This window comes from Leptodactylus fuscus, chromosome 2, assembly GCF_031893055.1.
Source record: "Leptodactylus fuscus isolate aLepFus1 chromosome 2, aLepFus1.hap2, whole genome shotgun sequence".
In the NCBI taxonomy this organism is placed as follows: domain Eukaryota; kingdom Metazoa; phylum Chordata; class Amphibia; order Anura; family Leptodactylidae; genus Leptodactylus; species Leptodactylus fuscus.
The window spans coordinates 201,201,532-201,227,023 of record NC_134266.1 but is presented as its reverse complement, the minus strand read 5'-3'; the positions used below and the strand labels follow the sequence as shown (position 1 = coordinate 201,227,023).

Genomic DNA, 25,492 nt, shown 5'->3' with positions numbered 1-25,492 from the left:
AAGACAGATGAAAGCGAGTAACAAGCATGCAAAGAAATTGTATAGCGCAATTCTCCTGAAAGAGGGATGAAGGACCACTACTTCTATGTGCTCTTTATTAGCAATTTAATAGCTTCCCTTTCAAAAGCCATATGTAAAATGAAGAAGATTGCTTGTTTACTTTGGAAATGTATAGAAGTATATGACATACGAATTCTATCCGATGAGCTTTCAGTCCGTGCTGGAGAACTAGAAACACTGCTGCTTCTGTGAGATGAAGGGTGACTTCCCGGTCTTCGGCCGTCTTCCAGAGAAGGTGCAGGGGATGGACTATCTGGAACCCGTTCCTAAATGTGACGTAAGTAATAAAAAGAGAATTTATTTATATTATCAACATGTTTTATAAAATAAGAACTTGTATTATTTTATATAAATACAGTACAAATAGCCTTTATACACTTAAAGAGTATTTTGCCTTCACATAAAAAAATATAGGGGCGATCCAGATTTCCCCGACTTTCCTTTAACTCATTATGCAAATCATGTGTTTTATGTCGGCTTTTAAATAAATTCAATATTTATTAGGAAGCCCAGAAATATCTGTAGATTTGCGGCTGAAAGAATAGACTGCGGTGTTTTATGGTGCCATTTTGTAGATTTTTCGATTTTTATGGCTAATAAGGTCATAAAATATATGGAGTTATATTTGGCGTAATCCTTTCAATTGCAACAAAATGAAACATTGTAAAATGCATGAAAATATCCCCCTCCATGTCTTCAGCATGTACAGGTCATGGCAATCATACACGGAGTGATTCATGGCTGTCAAGCTGGGCTATCCCAGCCTGTTACAGCTCCTCTGCCATTCACCCATCTCATATATCTAAACATTCTATTACAAAAGGACATCTAATGCTCATCTCATTTCAGAAAGGGCAGATTCAAAAAATCTCTCAGCGTGAGGCCAAGGCAGCGACATAATACAACCCATAAAACCATGTATAGTTCTCAAAATGTAATTTCAGACAGGTTGACCTAAGGTACTAGTTTCTTAGTATCATTTTAAAGCTATTTATAATCGCTATAATCTGAATAATATTTTCCATTCTGACAATAAAAGTAACCTTTTTATTTATTCATCTTTCATGTAGCAATCTTATTCAAATCTCTATAACAGCACACAAAGCATTCGTGTCTATTCAAAAGTGTCTTAACAGTATAGAAAAAAGGATTATGTGAAAGGATCATTCCAGTTTAAAGGTATTATAAAACATACTACAATATCCACAATTCATATTTTATGCATAGCATGTCACTGTAGGGCAGCCTTTACAGACAAAAACTTTACCATTTATTTTAAGTCATTGCTTAAGGCACCACTTTTTTTTTTCCTTATGCTATAGTATTATTCGGGAATATATGTCCAGATGCCAGAAAACGCATCTTTCAAATTTAATAGGTCAGATGAATTTCAAAGGATTCAACTTTAGAATCCCTCTACTTGCTTATGCGGGCAGAATAGCATGGTCAACTACCCTTTACCACCCCAAAAATTAACACTGACAGAGAGCAGGTTGAACAAAGCTCAAAATTGAAATCAATACAAATATTGATGACCTATCCTCAGAAAAGGGTCTCGATATCAGCTGACACCCAGCTCCCCGTCAATCAGCTACTGCACATCAGTTCCCAATCACTTGGTTTGACCCTCAGCTGCAGTGACTCAGCTTTGCCCCTACACAGAGAGGTTTGCTTCCTGCTCCATTCTCTATGCATCAGTTTCTAAGAATAGCTAATCGATGGTTATCCATGTGCTACCCGGCTGTCGTGAATGAAGGGCCTTGCTTCCGGCTGAGGCATCATTCATTCAATGAACAGGAGCCACAGAAGCAGGGCCGCAAAATCCGACAGGAATAGGACCTCTTCCATATTTTGTGACCCGGACTAGCGGCCCACACACGGGACCATGTAATTCACGGTCATGTATAGGGTCCCATAGAAATGAATGGGTCATTGTGCAATCCGGGAAAAACACAGCTATCTCACTGACCATTCATACGTCCATCTGGAAGGGGGTTTATCCTTGGTTAACATCTGTGTTTGGTAATCCGTTCGAGGAGTTCGCATAGGGCCCCCCGAACGGACTAACGAACGCATTTGCAAGCGGTGTGCAGTGAAAGTACATGGACCCCATAGACTATAATGGGGTCCGTGTGCTTGCCGCGAGATCTCCACATGGAACATGCAGGCAGGAAAGTAGATTGTTAAGTACTTTCCTGTCCCCATGTCTCGTGGCAAGCACATGGACCCCATTATAGTCTAAGGGGTCTGTGTGCTTTCACTGGCACACTGCTTGCCAGTGCGTTTGGTATTCCATTCATGGGGGTCCCCATACAGACTCCACCGAACGGATTACCAACGCAGATGTGAACAAGGCCTTAGACTCTTGTAGATCTGGTATTAGTAGTGATGGATCATTAGGATAGGTCATCAATATTTTTGCCCCAGAAAACCCCTTTAAGGATTTTACACTCGCGCATACTTTGGGTTTTGCTTTCCAATGCTGCCATACATTATCATCAGACAACTGCAGATCTCAATGGTCATCAATGATTTGGGTCTATAAGGGCAACATGTGTCTACAGTCACAAACATATATATGGATGGGACTGCACAACAAGAAAGATTTACTGAATTAATAAAGGCACCAAAAAGTAGTTTTTAGAGAATTTAGGACATGGACATTCAGTATTGAACTGTTATTTGAACTATTAGAACTTATGATCTATTACTTTAAATGCAAGTAAAGCAACATAAAAATTAAATCAATTAGAAAATTACCTTTATTACAGATGTTTCAACCCTGGATGGTGGACTTTGTACTTGTGCAGCTGCAGCCATATTTGCGATGGTGCTGAGGTGGTTCATTTGGCTCATGGCCATGGTAACAGAGGCTGGAGGTAGGCTTACAGGAATTAGTGGATGGGGCATCATCATAAAAGGAAGTTCCAGACCTAGAAATACAAATCAAAGAATAGATTTACTTACAAGATAAAATATTCTAAGTAATATATAGTCTGCTACATGATTATGTATAATATGTCATTTAACTTAGTATACATAGTTTATGAGGATAATGTCACTCCTTAAGGAGAGACCACCTATTAGGTGTGTGGAGACTTATACAGCCATAGTCGCTCCACTGTAAGGGATCATGGGAGAAATATGCAAATCTGTCTCCCAAGACGTAAATAGGGAGACAGTGCTTCTGTTATGCTGCCCTCTATAGGAAGCAACTTGAACATCATTCCTGACTTTCCCAGAAGCCTTTACTGCATAATGTGGGATTGGTAAAAATCCCACATTATGCAGTAAAGGCTTCTGGGAAAGTTGGGCATGATGTTCAGGGTGCTTCCTATAGAGGGCAGCATAACAGAGGCACTGTCTCCCTATTTACGTCTTGGGAGACAGATTTGTATGTATACTTAGTTTGTAAAGCTGAAAAAGTAATTGAAGCCAAGGATATCTTACTTGCCTTAACTGATGCCCTTGTGAAAGAAGTTGATAAACACTTATCTAGTAACTAGAGATGAGCGAACACTAAAATGTTCGAGGTTCGAAATTCGATTCGAACAGCCGCTCAATGTTCGTGTGTTCGAACGGGTTTCGAACCCCATTATAGTCTATGGGGAACAGATACTCGTTAAGGGGGAAACCCAAATCCGTGTCTGGAGGGTCACCAAGTCCACTATGACACCCCAGGAAATGATGCCAACACCTCTGGAATGACACTGGGACAGCAGGGGAAGCATGTCTGGGGGCATCTAACACACCAAAGACCCTCTATTACCCCAACATCACAGCCTAACAACTACACACTTTACACACTCAATACCACCTCTCTGACAGTAGGAAAACACCTTGAAACATGTGTATTTGGCACTTGCAGTGAGGAGAGCTTGTCACCAGCAGTGAATTTGGCCCTTGTAGTAAGTTGAGGTTGGCACCAACATTTGTTTTGAAAATCAGGGTGGATTGAGCCTCTAACCAGCAGAGTTTGGGCAAATTCATGGTGGAGGGAGCCTCTAAAAACCCCAGTTTGGACCAATTCATGGTGGAGGGAGACTCTAAAAACCCCAGTTTGGACCAATTCATGGTGGAGGGAGCCTCTAAAAACCCCAGTTTGGACCAATTCATGGTGGAGGGAGCCTCTAACCAGCCCAGTTTGGGCAAATTCATGGTGGAGGGAGCCTCTAACCAGCCCAGTTTGGACCAATTAATGGTGGAGGGAGCCTCTAACCAGCCCAGTTTGGACCAATTAATGGTGGAGGGAGCCTCTAACCACCCCAGTTTGGACCAATTCATGGTGGAGGGAGCCTCTAACCAGCCCAGTTTGGACCAATTCATGGTGGAGGGAGCCTCTAAAAAACCCAGTTTGGACCAATTCATGGTGGAGGGAGCCTCTAAACAGCCCAGTTTGGGCAAATTCATGGTGGAGGGAGCCTCTAACCACCCCAGTTTGGACCAATTCATGGTGGAGGGAGCCTCTAAACAGCCAAGTTTGGAGCAATTCATGGTGAAGGGAGCCTCTAAAAACCCGTTTGGACCAATTCATGGTGGAGGGAGCCTCTAAAAACCCCAGTTTGGACCAATTCATGGTGGAGGGAGCCTCTAACCAGCCCAGTTTGGACCAATTCATGGTGGAGGGAGCCTCTAAACAGCCCAGTTTGGGCAAATTCATGGTGGAGGGAGCCTCTAAAAAACCCAGTTTGGACCAATTCATGGTGGAGGGAGCCTCTAATTAGCCCAGTTTGGACCAATTAATTGTGGAGGGAGCCTCTAACCAGCCCAGTTTGGACCAATTAATGGTGGAGGGAGCCTCTAACCACCCCAGTTTGGACCAATTCATGGTGGAGGGAGCCTCTAAACAGCCAAGTTTGGACCAATTCATGGTGAAGGGAGCCTCTAAAAACCCGTTTGGACCAATTCATGGTGGAGGGAGCCTCTAAAAACCCCAGTTTGGACCAATTCATGGTGGAGGGAGCCTCTAACCAGCCCAGTTTGGGCAAATTCATGGTGGAGGGAGCCTCTAACCAGCCCAGTTTGGACCAATTAATGGTGGAGGGAGCCTCTAACCAGCCCAGTTTGGACCAATTAATGGTGGAGGGAGCCTCTAACCACCCCAGTTTGGACCAATTCATGGTGGAGGGAGCCTCTAACCAGCCCAGTTTGGACCAATTCATGGTGGAGGGAGCCTCTAAAAAACCCAGTTTGGACCAATTCATGGTGGAGGGAGCCTCTAAACAGCCCAGTTTGGGCAAATTCATGGTGGAGGGAGCCTCTAACCACCCCAGTTTGGACCAATTCATGGTGGAGGGAGCCTCTAAACAGCCAAGTTTGGACCAATTCATGGTGAAGGGAGCCTCTAAAAACCCGTTTGGACCAATTCATGGTGGAGGGAGCCTCTAACCAGCCCAGTTTGGGCAAATTCATGGTGGAGGGAGCCTCTAAACAGCCCAGTTTGGGCAAATTCATGGTGGAGGGAGCCTCTAACCAGCCCAGTTTGGACCAATTCATGGTGGAGGGAGCCTCTAACCAGCCCAGTTTGGGCAAATTCATGGTGGAGGGAGCCTCTAAACAGCCCAGTTTGGGCAAATTCATGGTGGAGGGAGCCTCTAACCAGCCCAGTTTGGACCAATTCATGGTGGAGGGAGCCTCTAACCAGCCCAGTTTGGACCAATTCATGGTGGAGGGAGCCTCTAAAAAACCCAGTTTGGACCAATTCATGGTGGAGGGAGCCTCTAAACAGCCCAGTTTGGGCAAATTCATGGTGGAAGGAGCCTCTAACCAGCAGAGTTGTGGGAAAGCAGGGTGGAGGGAGCCTCTAACCAGCAGAGTTGGTGGAAATCAGGGTGGAGGGAGCCTCTAACCAGCAGAGTTGGGGGAAATCATGTTGGAGGGAGCCTAGTATTAGCAGAATTGTGCAACGCTTATGGTGGATGAGTATGAGGATGCGGAGGAATTGGAGAGGTTGAGTACAGACATGGAGTTTCATGTTGGGGTGCTTTACACAGGTGGGCACAAAAATGAAGGCTCTATCCAGTGGTGGTTCATTTTTATCAAAGTGAGCCGGTCGGCACTCTCAGCTGACAGACGGGTGCGCTTGTCAGTGATGATGCCACCGGCTGCACTGAACACCCTCTCAGATAGGACGCTGGCGGCAGGACAGGACAGCACCTCCAAGGCATATAGGGCAAGTTCAAGCCACAGGTCCAACTTCGACACCCAATACGTGTAGGGCGCAGAGGGGTCGGAGAGGACAGGGCTGTGGTCGGAAAGGTATTCCCGCAACATGCGCCTATACTTCTCACGCCTGGTGACACTAGGACCCTCCGTGGCGGCACTTTGGCGAGGGGGTGCCATCAAGGTGTCCCAGACCTTAGACAGTGTGCCCCTCGTTTGTGTGGACCGGTGAGAACTTGGTTGCCTACTGGAGGAACTGCCCTCCCTGCCGCCAACGTCACATGCTGGAAACATCTCCATCATATTCTGCACCAATTGCCTGTGGCAAGCATTGATGCGATTGGCCCTCCCCTCTACCGGAATAAAAGACGAGATGTTGTTTTTATACCGGGGGTCAAGGATAGCAAAGATCCAGTACTGGTTGTCCTCCATGATTTTGACAATACGCTTGTCGGTTGTAAAGCACCCCAACATGAACTCAGCCATGTCTGCCACAGTGTTAGTTGGCATGACTCCTCTGGCCCCACCGGAAAGTTCAATCTCCATTTCCTCCTCATCCTCCATGTCTACCCATCCGCGCTGCAACAATGGGACGATTCGAAGTTGCCCGGAAGCCTCCTGTATCACCATCACATCATCGGACAACTCTTCTTCCTCCTCCTCCTCCTCCTCCTCCTCCATTAAACGCAGTGAAGCGGACAGATGTGTGGACCTACTCTCCAGCTGTGACGGATCGGATGCTATCCCTAACTCCTCTGTGTGATCTGAGTTATCCCTGATGTCAATCAGGGATTCTCTCAGAACACACAAGAGCGGGATTGTAAGGCTCACCATCGCATCCTCAGAGCTCACCCTCCTTGTGGACTCCTCAAAGACCCGTAGGATGTCACAAAGGTCTCTCATCCATGGCCACTCATGGATGTGAAACTGAGGCAGCTGACTTTGTGGCACCCTAGGGTTTTGTAGCTGGTATTCCATCAAAGGTCTCTGCTGCTCAACCACTCTATTCAACATCTGAAACGTTGAGTTCCAGCGTGTGGGGACGTCGCACAAAAGCCGGTGTTGTGGCACATGCAGGCGTTGCTGGAGAGATTTTAAGCTAGCAGCGGCTACTGTCGACTTGCGAAAGTGGGCGCACATGCGCCGCACTTTCACCAGTAGCTCTGGAACATTGGGGTAGCTCTTTAGGAAACGTTGCACCACTAGGTTGAAGACGTGGGCCAGGCATGGAACATGTTGGAGTCCGGCAAGCTCCAGAGCTGCTACCAGGTTCCGGCCGTTATCACAAACGACCATGCCTAGGCCCAGGTGCAGCGGCTCAAACCATATTGCCGTCTCATCGAGGAGGGCATCCCTCACCTCGGAGGCAGTGTGCTGTCTGTCCCCCAAGCTGATCAGCTTCAGCACAGCCTGCTGACGTCTACCAACGCCAGTGCTGCAACGTTTCCAACTCGTAGCTGGGGTCAATCTAACAGCGGAGGAGGAGGCGGTGGCGGAGGAGGAGGCGGTGGCGGAGGAGGAGGCGGTAGAGGAGGAGGAGGAGGGGGGTGTTCTTCTCGTGTCCCTGCCAGGAATGTTAGGCGGGGAGACGAGGTACACCGGGCCAGTTTGGGAAGCAGTCCCAGCCTCAACTACATTCACCCAGTGTGCCGTCAGTGAAATGTAGCGTCCCTGTCCGCATGCACTTGTCCACGCGTCGGTGGTCAAGTGGACCTTTGTGCAAAGCGCGGAACTAAGGGCCCGCCTGATGTTGAGTGACACGTGCTGGTGCAAGGCGGGGACGGCACACCGGGAGAAGTAGTGACGGCTAGGGACGGCATAGCGAGGTGCCGCAGTTGCCATCAGGTCCAGGAAGGCGGGAGTTTCAACAAGCCGGAACGCCAACATCTCCTGGGCCAGCAGTTTAGCGATGTTGGCGTTCAAGGCTTGCGCGTGTGGGTGGTTAGCAGTGTATTTCTGCCGCCGCTCCAATGTCTGAGAGATGGTGGGTTGTTGTAAAGAAACGCCTGATGGTGCCTTTGATGGTGCAGGAGAAGGAGATAAGACAGGACCAGGGGAGGATGAGGTAGAAGTCAACAAAGTGGCGGAGGCAGATGAAGTGGTGTCCTGGCTCGTCCTCTGGAGTGCATCGCCAGCACAGTCAGCAGTGGCAGTGGCAGAGGCAGAGGCAGAGGCAGTGGCAGTGGCGTGAACGGCAGGCGGCCTTTGTCCTGCCGTTGCTGCCTGCCACTGATTCCAGTGCTTGGATTCCAAATGACGGCGCATTGAAGTGGTGGACAGGTTGCTCTTCTCAGAGCCCCTAATCAATTTCGAGAGGCAAATTGTGCAGACAACACTATATCTGTCCTCGGCGCATTCCTTGAAAAAACTCCACACCTTCGAGAAACGTGCCCTCGAGGTGGGAGTTTTTCGGGGCTGGGTACGAACTGGAACATCTTGGGAGATTCCGGGTGTGGCCTGGCTTCGCCTAAGCTGCTGACCTCTGCCTCTGCCTCTAGCTACCCTTTTTGGTGCTGCACCTGCCTCAACATCCACACTACTTTCCCCGCTTGACATCCCCCCTGTCCAGGTCGGGTCAGTGTCCTCATCATCCACCACTTCCTCTTCCAACTCCTGTCTCATCTCCTCCTCCCGCACAATGCGCCGGTCAACTGGATGCCCTGACGGCAACTGCGTCACATCATCGTCGATGAGGGTGGGTTGCTGGTCATCCACCACCAAATCGAACGGAGATGGAGGAGACTCTAGTGTTTGAGCATCTGGACACAGATGCTCCTCTGTTAGGTTAGTGGAATCGTGACGTGGAGAGGCAGGTTGAGGGACAATGAAAGGAGCGGAGAACAGCTCTGGGGAGCAGGGACAGTTTGGGTTATTGTTCTGTAAAGCTTCGGAATTTTGGGAGGAAGGAAGACAAGACTGTTGGGTAATAGGAGGAGAGGAGGCAGAGTCTGACTGGCTGCTGGACAATGTGCTGTAAGCGTTCTCTGACAGCCATTGCAAGACCTGTTCCTGGTTCTCGGGCCTACTAAGGTTTGTACCCTGCAGTTTAGTTAATGTGGCAAGCAACCCTGGCACTGTGGAGTGGCGCAATGCTTGCTGCCCCACAGGAGTAGGCACGGGACGCCCTGTGGCTTCACTGCTACCTTGCTCCCCAGAACCATTCCCCCGACCTCGCCCACGGCCTCGTCCACGTCCCTTTCCGGGAGCCTTGCGCATTTTGAATTCCTAGTTAGAAATTGGCACTGTATAAAAGTAGTAAAAATTGTGGGTGCACGTAACCCCAATATATTCTTTGAATTCCCAGTCAGAAACTGGCACTATATGGCAGTAGCAAGAAATGAGGGTATTTGTATTCCCAATATACTCTTTGAATTCCCAGTCAGACAATGGCACTGTATACCAGTAGTAAAAATTGTGGGTGCACGTAACCCCAATATATTCTTTGAATTCCCAGTCAGAAACTGGCACTATATGGCAGTAGCAAGAAATGAGGGTATTTGTATTCCCAATATACTCTTTGAATTCCCAGTCAGACAATGGCACTGTATACCAGTAGTAAAAATTGTGGGTGCACGTAACCCCAATATATTCTTTGAATTACCAGTCAGAAACTGGCACTATATGGCAGTAGCAAGAAATGAGGGTATTTATAACCCCAATATATTCTTTGAATTCCCAGTCAGACAATGGCACTGTATACCAGTAGTAAAAATTGGGGGTGCACGTAACCCCAATATATTCTTTGAATTCCCAGTCAGAAACTGGCACTATATGGCAGTAGCAAGAAATGAGGGTATTTGTATTCCCAATATACTCTTTGAATTCCCAGTCAGACAATGGCACTGTATACCAGTAGTAAAAATTGTGGGTGCACGTAACCCCAATATATTCTTTGAATTACCAGTCAGAAACTGGCACTATATGGCAGTAGCAAGAAATGAGGGTATTTATAACCCCAATATATTCTTTGAATTCCCAGTCAGACAATGGCACTGTATACCAGTAGTAAAAATTGTGGGTGCACGTAACCCCAATATATTCTTTGAATTCCCAGTCAGAAACTGGCACTATATGGCAGTAGCAAGAAATGAGGGTATTTGTATTCCCAATATACTCTTTGAATTCCCAGTCAGACAATGGCACTGTATACCAGTAGTAAAAATTGTGGGTGCACGTAACCCCAATATATTCTTTGAATTACCAGTCAGAAACTGGCACTATATGGCAGTAGCAAGAAATGAGGGTATTTGTATTCCCAATATACTCTTTGAATTCCCAGTCAGACAATGGCACTGTATACCAGTAGTAAAAATTGTGGGTGCACGTAACCCCAATATATTCTTTGAATTACCAGTCAGACACTGGCACTATATGGCAGTAGCAAGAAATGAGGGTATTTGTATTCCCAATATATTCTTTGAATTCCCAGTCAGACAATGGCACTGTATACCAGTAGTAAAAATTGTGGGTGCACGTAACCCCAATATATTCTTTGAATTACCAGTCAGAAACTGGCACTATATGGCAGTAGCAAGAAATGAGGGTATTTGTATTCCCAATATACTCTTTGAATTCCCAGTCAGACAATGGCACTGTATACCAGTAGTAAAAATTGTGGGTGCACGTAACCCCAATATATTCTTTGAATTACCAGTCAGAAACTGGCACTATATGGCAGTAGCAAGAAATGAGGGTATTTATAACCCCAATATATTCTTTGAATTCCCAGTCAGACAATGGCACTGTATACCAGTAGTAAAAATTGGGGGTGCACGTAACCCCAATATATTCTTTGAATTCCCAGTCAGAAACTGGCACTATATGGCAGTAGCAAGAAATGAGGGTATTTGTATTCCCAATATACTCTTTGAATTCCCAGTCAGACAATGGCACTGTATACCAGTAGTAAAAATTGTGGGTGCACGTAACCCCAATATATTCTTTGAATTACCAGTCAGAAACTGGCACTATATGGCAGTAGCAAGAAATGAGGGTATTTATAACCCCAATATATTCTTTGAATTCCCAGTCAGACAATGGCACTGTATACCAGTAGTAAAAATTGGGGGTGCACGTAACCCCAATATATTCTTTGAATTCCCAGTCAGAAACTGGCACTATATGGCAGTAGCAAGAAATGAGGGTATTTGTATTCCCAATATACTCTTTGAATTCCCAGTCAGACAATGGCACTGTATACCAGTAGTAAAAATTGTGGGTGCACGTAACCCCAATATATTCTTTGAATTACCAGTCAGAAACTGGCACTATATGGCAGTAGCAAGAAATGAGGGTATTTATAACCCCAATATATTCTTTGAATTCCCAGTCAGACAATGGCACTGTATACCAGTAGTAAAAATTGGGGGTGCACGTAACCCCAATATATTCTTTGAATTCCCAGTCAGAAACTGGCACTATATGGCAGTAGCAAGAAATGAGGGTATTTGTATTCCCAATATACTCTTTGAATTCCCAGTCAGACAATGGCACTGTATACCAGTAGTAAAAATTGTGGGTGCACGTAACCCCAATATATTCTTTGAATTACCAGTCAGAAACTGGCACTATATGGCAGTAGCAAGAAATGAGGGTATTTGTATTCCCAATATACTCTTTGAATTCCCAGTCAGACAATGGCACTGTATACCAGTAGTAAAAATTGTGGGTGCACGTAACCCCAATATATTCTTTGAATTACCAGTCAGACACTGGCACTATATGGCAGTAGCAAGAAATGAGGGTATTTGTATTCCCAATATATTCTTTGAATTCCCAGTCAGACAATGGCACTGTATACCAGTAGTAAAAATTGTGGGTGCACGTAACCCCAATATATTCTTTGAATTACCAGTCAGAAACTGGCACTATATGGCAGTAGCAAGAAATGAGGGTATTTGTATTCCCAATATACTCTTTGAATTCCCAGTCAGACAATGGCACTGTATACCAGTAGTAAAAATTGTGGGTGCACGTAACCCCAATATATTCTTTGAATTACCAGTCAGAAACTGGCACTATATGGCAGTAGCAAGAAATGAGGGTATTTATAACCCCAATATATTCTTTGAATTCCCAGTCAGACAATGGCACTGTATACCAGTAGTAAAAATTGGGGGTGCACGTAACCCCAATATATTCTTTGAATTCCCAGTCAGAAACTGGCACTATATGGCAGTAGCAAGAAATGAGGGTATTTGTATTCCCAATATACTCTTTGAATTCCCAGTCAGACAATGGCACTGTATACCAGTAGTAAAAATTGTGGGTGCACGTAACCCCAATATATTCTTTGAATTACCAGTCAGAAACTGGCACTATATGGCAGTAGCAAGAAATGAGGGTATTTGTATTCCCAATATACTCTTTGAATTCCCAGTCAGACAATGGCACTGTATACCAGTAGTAAAAATTGTGGGTGCACGTAACCCCAATATATTCTTTGAATTCCCAGTCAGACACTGGCACTATATGGCAGTAGCAAGAAATGAGGGTATTTGTATTCCCAATATATTCTTTGAATTCCCAGTCAGACAATGGCACTGTATACCAGTAGTAAAAATTGTGGGTGCACGTAACCCCAATATATTCTTTGAATTACCAGTCAGAAACTGGCACTATATGGCAGTAGCAAGAAATGAGGGTATTTGTATTCCCAATATATTCTTTGAATTCCCAGTCAGACAATGGCACTGTATACCAGTAGTAAAAATTGTGGGTGTATATAGCCCCAATTCTATTGCTAGGGGACTTGCAGGGTATTTCTGGGGTGAAGGTGGGGGGGCACACCGTTGGAACGGGTATCGGGGTATATATCGGGTATACGGGAATACACTGACAGTGTATTCCATTCAGGATCCTGGGAAAGCTGGGTTGCGGCGATTGAGCCCGTCAGTGCCACGTTACACTGACAAGCTTCTCCCTGGAATTTAGCTCTTACAAGAGCTGTTGGTTGTCTTCTCCTTCCTATCCTAGCCTGTCCCTGCCTACCCAGAATCTAAGCCCTAGCTAGCTGGACGGAAACCTCCGTCCCCGGTGAATTGCAAGCTCAGAATGACGCGAAGCTGGGCGGCGCTGTTCTTTTAAATTAGAGGTCACATGTTTTCGGCAGCCAATGGGTTTTGCCTACTTTTTTCAACGTCACCGGTGTCGTAGTTCCTGTCCCACCTACCCTGCGCTGTTATTGGAGCAAAAAAGGCGCCAGGGAAGGTGGGAGGGGAATCGAGTAATGGCGCACTTTACCACGCGGTGTTCGATTCGATTCGAACATGCCGAACAGCCTAATATCCGATCGAACATGAGTTCGATAGAACACTGTTCGCTCATCTCTACTAGTAACCTCTCATAAATATGCCTGGATATTAAAAACACCAGTAATGTAATATTCACATTGCACAGGTTTTCTATTTGGATTGGGTTTTGGATTTTTATGCTTTGGGTTTTTCCCTTTGTATTGGCAGGGTCCTTGTAAAAAGCTGATACAGGTTTTTTAGTTGCTTATACACCCTGTGATCTGCTATATGTGCAGCATCCTTACAGCACGTGCTCATCTGTAGTGCCACTTAATAAATGAAGGGTAGATGAAGCATTGCACAGTACATGGTCCGCATATTAAAGGAGACATTTCTTGCTCTAGAATGAGAGATGCTTCCCTCTTGAAATTCAGAATTCTGAAGAAGATTCTGGTGCATTATATTTCCAAATAGAACCAGATTGTCCAGCGGAAGTTTCTTCTGTTACCTTTATACTTTTGTAAGTGGACACTCCCATGATCATCATTTAAATATGAGGCCCCATTGTTTAGACAACTACCGGTAGATCTGTGCTGATAAGATCCTGATACCATTGCATATTACATTGACATTGCATATTATACTTTCCGGTTGTGCTAACTTATTTGCAGCGAAGTACAGTATGAGATTCTCATACACTATTCAGCATTCTTCCTCCAAATACATCCTTCATATGCATCCCAGGAAAACATTTTTAAAAATTTGAAAAAAAAAACCCAGACATATTGGGATGACTTTAAAGTACCGTAGTTTCTGGCGACTTGAAAGTGATAATAGTTACAGCAATTGACACACAGCCATTTTTGCTCCAAAGATTACGACTTTTGAATTATATCCCTACAACTTAATACAAGAAGCTTCCACTTATCATTATGTGCCTCCTGCTATAGCAGTTCATGTTGGTGACACATGTATACATAAGAGTAGGAATATCTGCACAATCCGAGCCCAGAAGTGAACACAGGACAGAATATTTCAAGGCTTCAGCTAAGCAAGTGAGAGAACCAATAATTATTCATTAGAAAGGCTGAAGCATTTGTATCATCTCTTTTTATCATTAATAAATAAAATTAAATAAGTAAATAAAAATATAAAGTATACTGTATACAGGAATGGCCAGACCCCCTTCCCAAACCAGGAATATGCGACATGTTTAGCAAGCAGCCAGTCTACTTAAGACACAGTCTCTGATATGGTAGTACAATTCTATCATACCACATACCCAGAACCCTGGCGATGGGAAGAGAGGGGAGTAATCAGTCAATGATTGCCCTACCACCCCTATTCCTTAGTCCCTGCCCCACCAGAAGCTCAGTAACTGCAACTAACACTGTATTGTAGCCCTTTATGACATTATCTAACTGTATGTGCGTGTTCTGTTCTCAGCCTTGTGGCCCAATAAAATGTAGAATATCAATTTGATATGTATACTGTATAGTACTAATGTGTAAAAAAAAAAAGTTAGTTTTTTTCTCCTAAGGTCCTGGTGAAAGCACCTGACATAATGTTGCCTTATGAGGGATGAATGGCAGCATGTCGTACCATTTGGCAGAAGGTGGTTCTGTTGTAGAGAGTTGAGAGGATGAGTAACTGGAAGGTTATGCTGTCCAGGCAGGGTGGCATGGTTAACAGAGGCTTGTGAGCCTTGGGTAGGGAGAGACTGAAGCTTTTCTTTCTCCCAAGAACCATCACTGCTCCCTGTAGAAATGAATATACATTGAATTGAATTTAGGGTGTCTTAAATATCCATTAACAAGATCATGGAATCAACATATTTTCTTCACTTTATATTCTCTACTGTCATATTAATTCCATAGATTAGGAGAGTACAGAAGTATCTCTCTAGATACAAGGTTCTTTTATAGTCTATTTCAATAAATGTATATTTATTTCTGGACAGAATTTTACTTTCCATGCTTGATCCTCATTAAACTGAGCAAATTGGAAACATCTAACCTTAAATCATATCTTTTTTAGTGGCTGTGAGAAAATCCAGAAACTAAATATATAACTTAATAACACAAAACAATGCTGGTAAACAAGGAACCTGAACAAGTTTCCACTAGCCCTAGATAAGGGATGCTTTCCCAAGGACAGATCCACTTAAGCTAAATTTATCATTGAACTGTTTTGTAAATCATGAAACCTCATGTAGTTAATATAACTATGGGTGTATAACTACAGGCCTATAAAAATAGAGATAATACAATGTAACAAAGTAAGCTATGTGGATCTGACAAATCCATGTACCCTGCATTAGGCCTGTATCATATATTGTATGAAATTTGTACTATGTATTATACCTAACTTAAACCAGTATATCAAAAAAAGTGATGACATGCTGATACAATACAATACGATATGCTGCTACTTCATCATCAATGGAGTACAAGCTCTGGAACCTGAAAATCACCTTTATGATCTGGCTTTTTCCCTGCATGGAAGTTCTCCTGTCTACCTGTTGCACAGGAAACTTCAAAACAATGTCCTGCAAGTGATTGCACTTGGAGGGACCAAGAAAAACTCACGGCCTGGGCCTGAAGATAAAGAACCACACCTCACTAGGAATTACTATCCATAAATAGAGATGAGCGAACAGTCAAATGTTCGAAGTTTGATTCGAGTAGCCGCTCAATACTCGACTGTTCGATCGAACATCGAACCCCATTATAGTCTATGGAGAATAAATTCTCGTTTAGGGGGAAACCAATATTCAACTCAGGAGGGTCACCAAGTCCACTATGGCACCCCAGGAAATGATGCCTACACCCTGGAATACAACTGGGACAGCAGGGGAAGCATGTCTGGGGGCATCTAACATGCCCAAATCACTGTATTATGTCAGTATCCCTGTCAGCTTGCGATATGCGGGAACTAACTTTTTCCCATAGGAATGTATTGACCAGCATTGATTGGCCGAATGCCATACAGAGTACAGCATTCGGCCAATCAACGCTGGTTCTGCCGGAGGCTCGTCTGTGAGAGATGTAGCAGAGCTGAGTGTGCGCTGAACCCTGCTGCACACTCAGCTCTGCTGCATCAGAGATGCGCTGAACCCTGCTGCACACTCAGCTCAGCTGCATCAGCGCCGGGAAGGTGGGAGGGGAATTGAATTTTTAGCGAGTTTGCCACCAGGTGTTCAACTGGAATCAAACATCTCGCTCATCTCTATTTATCAACACTATGCATTTCGGGGATCATACCCCTTTATCAAATGTACAAGGGACAAATTAACAGCGCTATCAATTTATTCCTTGTACTATTAATAAAGAGGAGTGTTGTCAATTTCTTCCTTGAACACTTGATAAAGAGGTATGAGCCCCAAAACGCGTAATGTTGGTAAACAGAAGCACGGTTCCTTTTCTTCACACCCATGGCCGTGAATTTTTCTTAGTCCCTCCAAGTGTATCTTCATACACCATAGTGTGACTACTGGATCTTGCTGCTGTTTCCACCCAGAGAGTAACCCTCTGGAAAATCGGTTCCACTGTGATATATGGTGGTTGTGACTGGGTTCCCAACATACCATTTCCTAACTCACTTATTTGTGATTCTCCTGTTTTATGGTTTTCCATTATGTACCGCTCGGTGCTGTTTTTCTGTTTTATTTGTCTTGCAAGTGAATGAGACTTGCAATTCTCTGCAAAGTAGGTATACAAAAAAAGCATTTTGCAAGGAACATTTATGAAAGTTCTACAACAATATTGTTTATACTACAAACAGGTTTATTCCTCTGTCCTTATGTGTTAGTCCTTTTCACAATACTTTAAAACATAATGAAGGGGCCACACGGTGGCTCAGTGGTTAGCACTGCAGCCTTGCAGCGCTGGAGTCCTGGTGTTCAAATCCCACCAAGGGCATAAAACCATCTGCAAGGAGTTTGTATGTTCTCCCCGTGTTTGCATGGATTTCCATCCCATATTCCAAAAAAGACATAATGATAGGGAAAAATGTACATTGTGAGCTCTATGTGGGGCTCACAATCTACATTAAAAAAAAAAAAAAAACATAATGGGACATATTAAGTAATAAGGTGCAAACTTAGTCTAGACAGTCTGGATGCCAGATTTATGTCTGTAATGCTGAATGAAAAATCTGGCATATCTTTAGACTGTTTCGGGGTAAAAATAACGAAAACTTTATCCAAAGATGCTGATGGTACATGGATGGATTGGACACTAGGATGTACAATATGTGGTTTTTTTTTCATAGCCCTGAGTATAGAGCAGCCTAACGAAGCGAAAGCTGAACTTGAAATATGATCAACAAAATAGCTATCCAACATATCCTATATTATTATTTATCTGGGGTCTACTAGCTATGACCCATAGCCCAACTCATAGCAACACGAGTCAGCTTAGGTTAGGGGCAGTCTAGCACTATTATGCTTATCCTACTAATAGATATCACTGAGATAACCTGGAATCCATATAACAGGTTCACAGCAAAGTGTCCTCCTATTAAATAATCTCTTCCATTGTCCCAAAAAAGCTTCAAATATTCAAGGGTACAATAAAATATTTGGTTTGCATTAAGTTTCACACGGCCCTATTAACCCAAATAGAAGTGTATTCCAAAGTATGTTAATTGTTACATTTTATTGTCACGTAATACAGAAGAAGATTTGCATATAATATCCATTCGCATTGTCTTTCTGTGTTCTTCTAAAATGCAACCTCCGAGCATTTTATCCTAATGAATAAATGAGTTTGTCCTTTATGTATAAAATATAGTTTATATTTGTTGCAACAGATTTTTAATAATAAATGATTTTAGGTTTGCTTGAACATATTCAATAAAGTGTGATTAATTTGGTTTTTCAAAAATGCAAACTAGACATTACTATATTACTTTGCAAAATGCACAGCTTGCAACATTATTGTCTCAGTGGGATCTTAAATTGAATTGTAAAATGTGTCTTATTTCCAGTTTGATTTATGTAAGAAATTGCAGAGGATAATGCCCTTTTTGAAGTTTCATTGCTTCCTGAATGAAAAAAATAGTACTCAAGAAAGCATGTTATGTAGAGCTGTAAATTACTGGAAAGCTGTAATGCATATTTGTGACAAGGATGTCATGTTCCCATGTTTGATTTTTATAACTTGTTTTTTTTTATTGCTGCTTTGTGTTGTGGCACATGATATGATGAATCTTACAGTACACATGTTCAGTGATTTTGTTGCTGTAGCCTAAGTAATTACAAAATCTCTTTCTACTCTAAAAAAGGGTCTTCCGGTGCCCTAAGAATTAATCTATGATACCATTTAACTTAGCTTTTTGAAGTAAATATCACTAGATAAAAGCCAGCTGCCTCTGTATAATGGCATACTTGAATGAATGTAACAGTGTTTGAAAATGAGTACAAATCTTCTAAAAAGCTTCATTTCCATAAGAAAGCTTAGAGATCTACAAAAGAATAAATTCTGAAACAGAATTAACCAGTAGAAAGCAGAATATATTAAAGGCCAAACAAATTTGCACCTTGTTTGCATGGGCAGGCTGTTTCTTTTAGCTTGTAGGTGGATATCATTAGCACTGCTGGCAAAGAGTAAGATATCCTTGTGAAATAACACGACACAGTACAATAATGGATGGAGCAGTAAACTATTCTCCTTTATATAGATACCTCTGCAGTCAGGCTCTTATCTGGGTGCAAGTGGCCTATTACATGTGGTATTAAGAGGCCTGTATTCCCTATTCTACTAGGAACCTATTGAAGTCAATGGGAAGCTTTTTTTCAGTGCTGAAATTCCACATCAAATTCCTCACCACTTTCCTCCGTGTGAATGCACCCTTAGGCTAGGAAATGATGCCAACACCCTGGAATGCAAGTGGGACAGCAGGGGAAGCATGTCTGGGGGCATCTAACATGTCCAAGTCACTGTATTACGTCGGGATCCATGTCAGCTTGCGATATGCGGGAGCTGACTTTTCCCTATAGGAATGCATTGACCAGTGTTGATTGGCTGAATACTATACAGAGTACAGCATTCAGCCAATCAATGCTGGTTCTGCCGGAGGCTCGTCTGTGAGGAGGTGGAGTCTAATTTCAAACCAGAATGGAGACTGCTGTGGAGCGATCTTAGACTCCACCTCCTCCGGCAGAACCAGCATTGATTGGCCAAATGCTGTACTCTGTATGGCATTCGGCCAATCAATGCTAGTCAATGCATTCCTATGCCGAAATGTAGCAGTGCTGGCCATGTGCTCAGCCTGACTACACTGGAGATGCAGTCGAGCTGAGTGCATGGCCAGTACTGCTACACCGGAGATGTGAACCCTTCTGCACACTCAGCTCTGCTGCATCAGAGATGTAGCAGAGCTGAGTGTGCGCTGAACCCTGCTGCACACTCAGCTCTGCTGCATGAGAGATGCGCTGAACCCTGCTGCACACTCAGCTCTGCTACATCAGAGACGCGCTGAACCCTGCTGCACACTCAGCTCTGCTGCATCAGAGGTGCGCTGAACCCTGCTGCACACTCAGCTCTGCTGCATCAGTGCATCTCTGATACAGCACAGCTGAGTGTCCAGCAGGGTTCAGCGCATCTCTGATGCAACAGAGCTGAGTGTGAAGCAGGGTTCAGCGCATCTCTGATGCAGCAGAGCTGAGTGTGCAGCAGGGTTCAGTGCATCTCTGATGTAGGAGAGCTGAGTGTGCAGCAGGGTTCAGCGCATCTCTCATGCAGCAGATCTGAGTGTGCAGCTCTGCTGCATCTCAGGTGTAGCAGAGTTCAGCACCTGGCCAGCTCTGCTGCATCTCAGGTGTAGAAGAGCTCAGCGTACGACCAGCTCTGCTGCATCTCAGGTGTAGCAGAGCTCAGCGCATGGCCAGCTCTGCTGCATCGCAGGTATAGAAGAGTTGAGTGCACAGCACTGCTACACCTGAGATGTAGCAGAGCTGTGTCAACTCTGCTATACCTGAGATCGGACCACAATGGAGACTGCTGTGGACCAATCTTAGACTCTGCCTCCTCACAGATGAGCCTCTGGCAGAACCAGCGTTGACTGGCCGAATGCTGTACTCTGTATGGCATTCGGCCACTCAACGCTGGCCAATGCATTCCTATGGGAAAAAGTCAGCTCATGCATTATTAGTGACGCAATACAGTGACTTGGGCTTGTTAGATGCTCCCAGGCATGCTTCCCCTGCTGTCCCAGTTGCATTCCAGAGGTTTTGTCCTCATTTGCTGAGGTGTCATAGTGGACTTGGTGACTCTCCTGAGTCGAAGAGTGGTTTCCCCTGAAACAAAGCTTTTTTTCCCCATAGACTATAATGGGGTTCGAATAGTTTAATATTGAGGGGCTATTCGAAATGAATATCTAATATTTCACTGTTCGCTCATCTCTAATCATCAGTACTACTCACCCCATCCACTCCACTTATGCTTCTTCCAGCGAGACAGCTCCTCCTTCTGTACTGGCAGGGTGCGTGCTCGTCTCCTCTTCTCCAAGCAGTGTGTGTGCACTGCTGCAGGTAAATCATCTCTACTGCATGTTTACGCATGCGCAGTAGAGGTGACTCATCGCTGGAGAAGGAGCACGCACAAAGTACAGAAGGATGAATCGTCTCACAGGAAGAAGCATGGAGGGTAAGTGTATAATATGGGTTGGGGGTTGGGCTGAGTAGGTAGGGAAGGACATATAGAATAGCTAGGATAGGAGGGATATCTAGAGAGACAGGGAGGGGGTTATGGGAGGGGGAGTGTAGAAGGGGGGAGAGGTGAGAGTGGTTAGGAAGTAGCAAGATGTAAACAAAAGTCTCTAGGGGTTCCCAGAGACAACGAGATATCAGTCAAAACACACTAAAAAGTATATAGCTACATTTATTAACCCATTAATAGCACCAATAGACAACTATTTTTTTAATTGGAAAACTCCTTTAACTATTTTTAATATTTCACTACCCCCCTCCCCCTTCCTTCCCAGACCCCTTCCCCTTCATAGACTGTAAGACCAACTGTATTGTAGTTTATGTTTAAATTACAAAAGGCAGAGCCAAATAGAAATTTAACACTGGCAGGTCTGGGAGCCTTCAGAAGGTCCCAGTCTGCCATGGAAGACTTCTGAATATTCTATCTATCCTATTTATGTCCACCCTGTGTGGAGTGGGGGGAGGGGATTAAGGGAGGTATGAATCGCAATTACAGCTTTTCAATAGCTTTGTTATCATGCCCTGAGACTGTGTTGCATTGATTTCGCAAGAAATAGCATTCCTTAACCAAACTGCAAATCAGTTAAGTATAGAAACATTTCCAGTTGAAATGCATTTTAGGTTATTTATGGATTATGGCTATGATTTATGTATTATGATTATGATGCACTTCCTTACAGTTCAAAGATCATTTGTGGTAACTGTCTTTTTTCATTTTTATATTTTCTTCCCCCGCAAAAGGGTTTTCTGCAAAAGACATTTATGGCAAAACATGTCTGATCACTCTTTATTAAAGAGAATACAAGAAGCTTCTGCCATGGAAAACTCAATGCTGACCGCAAGACAATTCATTTTTTGCTCTCTACTTTTTTGTACAAAATAATTATTAAATGCATTTAATGCAACATGTACATCACAAATATGATGTGAACACAGCTTTATACTACTATATATTATACACGTGACAATTTTTTCCTTATCACAGTAAAGAAAAGCATAGATGTTGCAGTTTATCAAAAATTCATTGAGACAGCTGCAATATTATCATATTTTACAATCTGTATTACATTGCCAAATCCTATCCCAACAGTAGGTTTAATTACCCAAACATACAGTCCTCTACCAAGGGTCTAATTACCCAAACATACAGTCCCAGCTACGGGTCAGATTACCCAAACATACATTCCCAGTCACAGGTCTAATTACCCAAACATACAGTCCCAACCATGGGTCTAATTACCCAAACATACAGTCCCAACCATGGGTCTGATTACCCAAACATACAGTCCCAACCATGGATCTGATTACCCAAACATACAGTCCCAACTATGGGTGTAATTACCCAAACATACAGTCCCAACCATGGGTCTAATTACCCAAACATGCAGTTCCAGCTACAGGTCGGATAACCCAAACATACAGTCCCAACTATGGGTCTAATTACCCAAACATACAGCCCCAACCATATGTCTAATTACCCAAACATGCAGTTCCAGCTATGGGTCGGATTACCCAAACATGCAGTCCCAATTATGGGTCTAATTACCCAAACATACAGTCCCAGCTACGGGTCTAATTACCCAAACATACAGTCCCAGTTACGGGTCTAATTACCCAAACTTACAATTCCAACCATGGGTCTAATTACCCAAACATACAGTCTCAACCACGGGTCTAATTACCCAAACATACAGTCCTAGCTACGGGTCTAATTACCCAAACATACAGTCCCAACCACGGGTTTGATTACCTAACTATACAGTTCCAGCTCAGCTTTCGTAGTGTATAGACTCTGTGAATATTTGTGAGGGCAGGATTTACACAAGTCCCTAACCTGTTTGTTACAATTTACAGAGTTTTTTACACTATTATTTTACTGCACAGGTTGACGCCGCCAAAGACAGGCTCTGCTCACAATACATATTCAATACACTATTGCGAGCAAAAGACTGCAATACCCAGCACAACCACTGGGTTGCCACACATAGATATAGTGTATTGTCTCCCGAAACAGCACCACAAAATGTTTTTCTCACAGATGGTCATCTTGTGCCACATATCTACATTTTGACCCCTATATACAAATCCCCATCATTATGCATTACAGCCTACTATAACACAGGACACTTGCTTTGTCTTGGCGACACCCCTGAGCAGGTTTACCTAACCCTTTCATGACATAACATATAGTTAATATGGAAGACATTTCTCTAGCAAAGATCTGCCTCTCGCATGTCAGGAAAATATGGTACCAGCGTCAGCAGAAACGTATGAAAAAAAAGTCTTGAAAAAGCAGAAAGGCTCAACCTATTTAATAGACAATTATGGATGAGTGCATTATCTCACTCAAATTAAGCAAGATAAGTTAACAAAGCTTGCCAAGTGAAGTGCTTCCTTTCAGAAATGTTGCTTTGTCCTGTTATTCTACAGCACATAAGTTATTGATGCATGACAGCTTAAAATATTTTTGCCATTAACTACAGCAAGCATGTTATTTTTGTTATTCATGGAGAAAGCTGCTTTTAGTTAAAACATAAAAATGCTAGTTACAAGGTTTCTGCAAACATAACTGCCATTCCATTAAGTAAATGGTGCTGTGAACAGTAAATAGTGGCCCCAAGGGAAATGTATGTATTGATTTTGCTTCCATGTTGGTTGGCTTATGTTTGCAATTGTCAAATCTAATCTTAGCTTGTGTAATAATAACTATGCTCATGACTACTTAGAGAAAGAAGAAAATATTAATTATAAAATATTGATAATTTCCTACCCTTTTAAATGTACGCTGCTGTGTTTATGTGCTTTGACATTACATTGAATACTAGAAAAGCTAATAAATAAACAACACAGTAATTATACTGACATAATTCTCCAGCCCGGAGAATAAATGATGCAAATTCTGAAAGTATTGGTGCATGATGAACGTCAAGGCTTATAAGCACATTTGTGAGTGTGTGAAGCTGCAGTAATTGCCTCCGAATCAAGATTCACAATGAATGGATGAGTCATATTAAAATATTATCAGCTCCAAATATTGTGGCGAAATTCATTCCGGCAAAAGGTTGAGATTACGATTTAACTTTCCGTAGGGAGTCACAGGGAGCAAGTGTATTCACTAAGAAGGCACTAAGTATTTGTCCACTTACATTCTATAGTCATGCTTTGTCCTATAGGGGCATTCCTTTGATCATTCCATTTAATAACATATGAACATATTATATTTCATTACTGTGAGAATTCTCATAGTAGATTGAGGCACACAGGCAAAATATAAGTATACCCTCATTTACCCTTCCTGATACCTGAAGAGTTCATGTCATTTTAAATAGAGGGTTAAATCCATTGCTTGCCTATATAATTTTAGTTTATTTTTACCAAAGAAATTTTATGCTGACAGTCAGGCCTGGTTCACATCTGTGCATTGGTTTCCATTCCGTGGGTCCACTTGGGGACCCCCGAACAGAAACTCAATCCGCACTAAAAAAGCGGTTACCGTAGGAAACCTGCAGACCCCCCCCCCCCAGACTATAATGGGGTCCGTGTGGTTTCCAAACAAAAAATGCGGAGAGAAAAGTGCTGCTTTCAGCACTTTTCTCTCCTCATTTTTCATGCGGAGAGAGCAACAGAATCCCCAATTGCATATGTGAACCAAGTCTCAGTATAATTATGGGTTTATATAGGATTTTTTAAATGGTTTACTACTTTTGCACAGTCAAAGCGGCCATTTTCTTGTAGCGCGGGCATGTGCAGTCGGCTCTGCCCAGGCCCGATGCCTGGCAGAGTGAATTCAGAGCCGGAAGACGTCGCGGGGACGCTGCGCGGAGAAGACTTCTAAAGGTAGGAGAAGAACCAGCGTTGATTGGCCGACTGTATAGCATTCAGCCAATCAATGCTGGTTCTGCATCAAATTTTTCCATTCAAATAGCGAGTGGTACTCGATCGAGTACGAGTATTTCGAATACCGTAGTATTCGATCGAATACCTACTCGCTCATCTCTAATAAAAACCATTCTATATCTGTAATTTTATTTTGATAGAAAATATGGCTAATTTTTCTTTTTATTATTTTCTGTAAAACAATACATATTGGGAAAATGGATAATTATCTGTTTGTTTGGTTTTTTTACATTTACACTTAGTCCCATACTGGGACTTGAATACTTGGTGGTACGATCACTACAATCATATATTGCCATACTTCTGCATAGCAATGTAAAATTATATGCAACAATAATTTGCAATCTTATAGATATGGATATAGATATGGTTGTGTGTGAGGTGGCTCAGCTCCTGCACCGCTGCCAATCTTATGGCGTCCTATTACGTC

General features: G+C 43.3%; 1 protein-coding gene across 5 annotated transcripts in view; it reads right to left on the bottom strand.

Annotated features, from left to right (window-relative positions):
- Positions 1–25,492, bottom strand: part of DACH1 (dachshund family transcription factor 1) — a 303,713-nt gene that overhangs the window by 72,921 nt on the left and 205,300 nt on the right. For 2 of the 5 annotated variants that reach the window (XM_075265418.1, XM_075265413.1), the window contains exons 4-6: positions 15,057–15,212; positions 2,821–2,993; positions 161–326 (exon numbers count right to left, since the gene is read on the bottom strand). In XM_075265418.1, the coding sequence (XP_075121519.1) occupies positions 161–326; positions 2,821–2,993; positions 15,057–15,212 (495 nt within the window). The remainder of the gene's footprint in view (positions 1–160; positions 327–2,820; positions 2,994–15,056; positions 15,213–25,492) is intronic. The other 3 variants (XM_075265414.1, XM_075265415.1, XM_075265417.1) reach the window with 3 other exon arrangements.